Source organism: Scomber japonicus, chromosome 21, assembly GCF_027409825.1.
Source record: "Scomber japonicus isolate fScoJap1 chromosome 21, fScoJap1.pri, whole genome shotgun sequence".
NCBI classification, from domain to species: domain Eukaryota; kingdom Metazoa; phylum Chordata; class Actinopteri; order Scombriformes; family Scombridae; genus Scomber; species Scomber japonicus.
In genome coordinates this window covers 2,159,214-2,161,713 of record NC_070598.1, presented here as the reverse complement: position 1 = coordinate 2,161,713, position 2,500 = coordinate 2,159,214, and the positions used below count along the sequence as shown (strand labels likewise).

General features: G+C 49.9%; 1 protein-coding gene across 1 annotated transcript in view; it reads right to left on the bottom strand.

The window, feature by feature from the left end:
• LOC128382145 (clavesin-1-like) overlaps positions 1–2,500 on the bottom strand; it is a 6,981-nt gene that overhangs the window by 1,884 nt on the left and 2,597 nt on the right. Inside the window, exons 4-5 of the mRNA XM_053342140.1 lie at positions 1,047–1,221; positions 851–961 (exon numbers count right to left, since the gene is read on the bottom strand). Coding sequence (XP_053198115.1) covers positions 851–961; positions 1,047–1,221 — 286 coding nt within the window. The remainder of the gene's footprint in view (positions 1–850; positions 962–1,046; positions 1,222–2,500) is intronic.

Sequence of the window (2,500 nt, the reverse complement as noted above, 5' to 3'; positions counted from 1 at the left end):
GGAGAGAGGAAGAGGAAGAGGAGGAGTTAGAGGAGGATGATCTGGAGAGAGGAGGAGGAGGAGATGAGAGGAAGGAGAGGAGGAAAAAGAGTTAGAGGAGGAAGAGGAGAGGAGGGAGAGTATGAAAGAGAGGAGAGGAGGAAGAGGAGGAAGAGTTAGAGGAGACGAGGAAGAAAGAGAGGAGTTAGAGGAGAGGAGGAAGAGGAGAGGAAGGAGAGGAGTTAGAGGAAAGGAGGAAGAAAGAGAGGAGAGGAGGAAGATGAGTTAGAGTAGAGGAAGAGGAGTTAGAGGAGAGGAAGAAAGAGAGGAGAGCAGGAAGAGGATAGGACAAAGGAGGAAAAACGAGGTGAGGAGACAAAATGAGAAAAGGAAGGATAGGAGATACGGATAGGAGAGTAGATGAGAAGAAACAAGGGGAGGAAGAGAGGAGAGGAGACAAAATGAGGAGAGGGAGAGAAAAATAAAGGAGAGAAAAGAAGAGGAGAGAGCAAAAAGAAGATAAGAAAGGAGTGGAAAAATAAGGCAGGATGAGAGAAAAGGAGGAGAGGATGGAGTGATCATAAGAAACAAGGAGAGGGCAGATGAGAGGAAGAAAGACAGAAGAAGAGAGGAGACAAAATGAGGAGAGGGAGAAGAAAAGAGAGAAGTGGAAATGGAAAGGAAAGAAAGGAGAGGAAAAAGACGGCAGGAAGAGAGAAAAGGAGAGGAGATAAAAGAGAAGAAAGGAAATACAAACACTTACAGAAGAGGTAAAAGTAAGAGAGGAGAAATAAATAAAAGAAACAGAAGAAAAGAAGAGAGAGATGAGGATAGAAAAGAAGGGATGAAAGAAGATAAGAGGTGTTTTCACCCTTTTCCTGGTCTTGTCTTTGAGGAAAGGTTTGATGATGGTGTACATGGCGTGAATGTACCACGGCTGGTTCACAAAGTGGATCCCTCCAAAACGAGCCGGAAAACTGTCCTGAGGAGGAGAAGAGAAAAGAAGGGAAGATAAAGAAAAAGAAAAGAAAGAGTGAAGTGTGTGAGGATGAACAGCTGTAGTCTACCTGCAGGCCTTCGATGGCCAGCTTCAGGATGTTGGGGGTGAGCTTAGACGCTTGTTTGAAGGAGAAGTTGCTCCAGTCGATGATGAGGATGAAACCGTTGATCTGAAGCTCTGGATTCTCTATCAACACCTCCAGAGACAAGAGGATGGCCCGCAGGATGTCTGTGAAGGAGTTCCTGAGGAGGGGGGGGGAAGAGAGGAGTTAGAGGAGAGGAGGAGAGGAAGGAAGAAGAATAGAGGAAGGAGGAGGGAGAGGAGGAGTTAGAGGAGAGGAAAGAGAGGAGGAAGAGGTGTGGAAGGAAGAGGAGGAGCAGGAGGAGGGAGAAGAAGGAGGAAGAGGAGGAAATGGAGCAGGAGGAGGAGGAGGAGGATGAAGTAGAGGAGTTAGAGGAGAGGGAGGAGGAGGAAGAGGAAGGAGGGGGGGTTAGAGAAGAGGAGTCAGAGGAAAGGAGGGGGGTGGGGAGGGAGGAGAAGGAAGAGGAGTTGGAGGAGAGGGGGAAGAGGAGTTAGAGGAGGAAGGGGAAGAGGAAGAAGGAGGAAGAGGAGAGGAAGGAAGAGGAGGAGCAGCAGGAGGAGGAAGAGAAGGAGGAGAGGAGTAAGAGAAGTTGGAAGAGGAGGAGGAAGATGAAGTAGAGGAGTTAGAGGAGAGGAAGGAGGAGGAGGGAGAGGAATGAGGAGGAGGGAGGCAGAGGAGGAGGAGGAGAGGAGGAAGAGGAATTAGAGGAGAGGAGGAAGATTAATTAAAGGAGGGGAAGGAAGGATGAGGAAGGAGGGAAGCAAGGGAGGAGGAGGAGTTAGAGGAGAGGAGGAAGAGGGAGGGAGGAGGAGAGAGGAGGAAGAAGAGGAAGGAGGAGGCAGAAGAGGAAGGAGGAGGCAGAAGGAGGAAGAGGAGAGGAAGGAAGAGAAGAGTTAGAGAAGTTGGAAGAGGAGGAAGATGAAGTAGAGGAGTTAGAGGAGAGGGAGGAGAGGAGGAAGAGGAGTTAGAGGAGGTAGGAGTAGAGGAAGGAGGAAGAGAAATTAGAGGAGAGGAAGGAGTTAGAGGAGAGGAAGGAAGGGAGGAGGAGTTAGAGGAGAGGAGGAAGAGGAATTAAAGGAGAGGAGGAGGGGAGGAAGATGAGCAGCAGGAGGGAGAAGAAGGAGGAAGAGAAGCAGGAGGATGAGGAGTTAGAGGAGTGGAAAAGGAGGAGGATAAAGGAGGAGGAGGAAGAGGAGTTAAAGGAGAGGAAGGAGTGGGAGGAGGGAAGGAAGGGAGGAGGAGTTAGAGGAGAGGAAGGAGGAGGAGGAAGGAGGAGGAAGAGAAGGGGGAGGAGGAGCAGGAGGGGGAAGAGGAGGAAGAAGAGTTAGAGGAGAGGAGGAAGAGGAGTTAGAGGAGAGGAGGGAGGAGGAGGAGGAGGAAGAAGAAGAAGAAGGAGGAAGAGGAGTTAGAGGAGAGGAGTTAGAGGAAGGAAGGAGGAA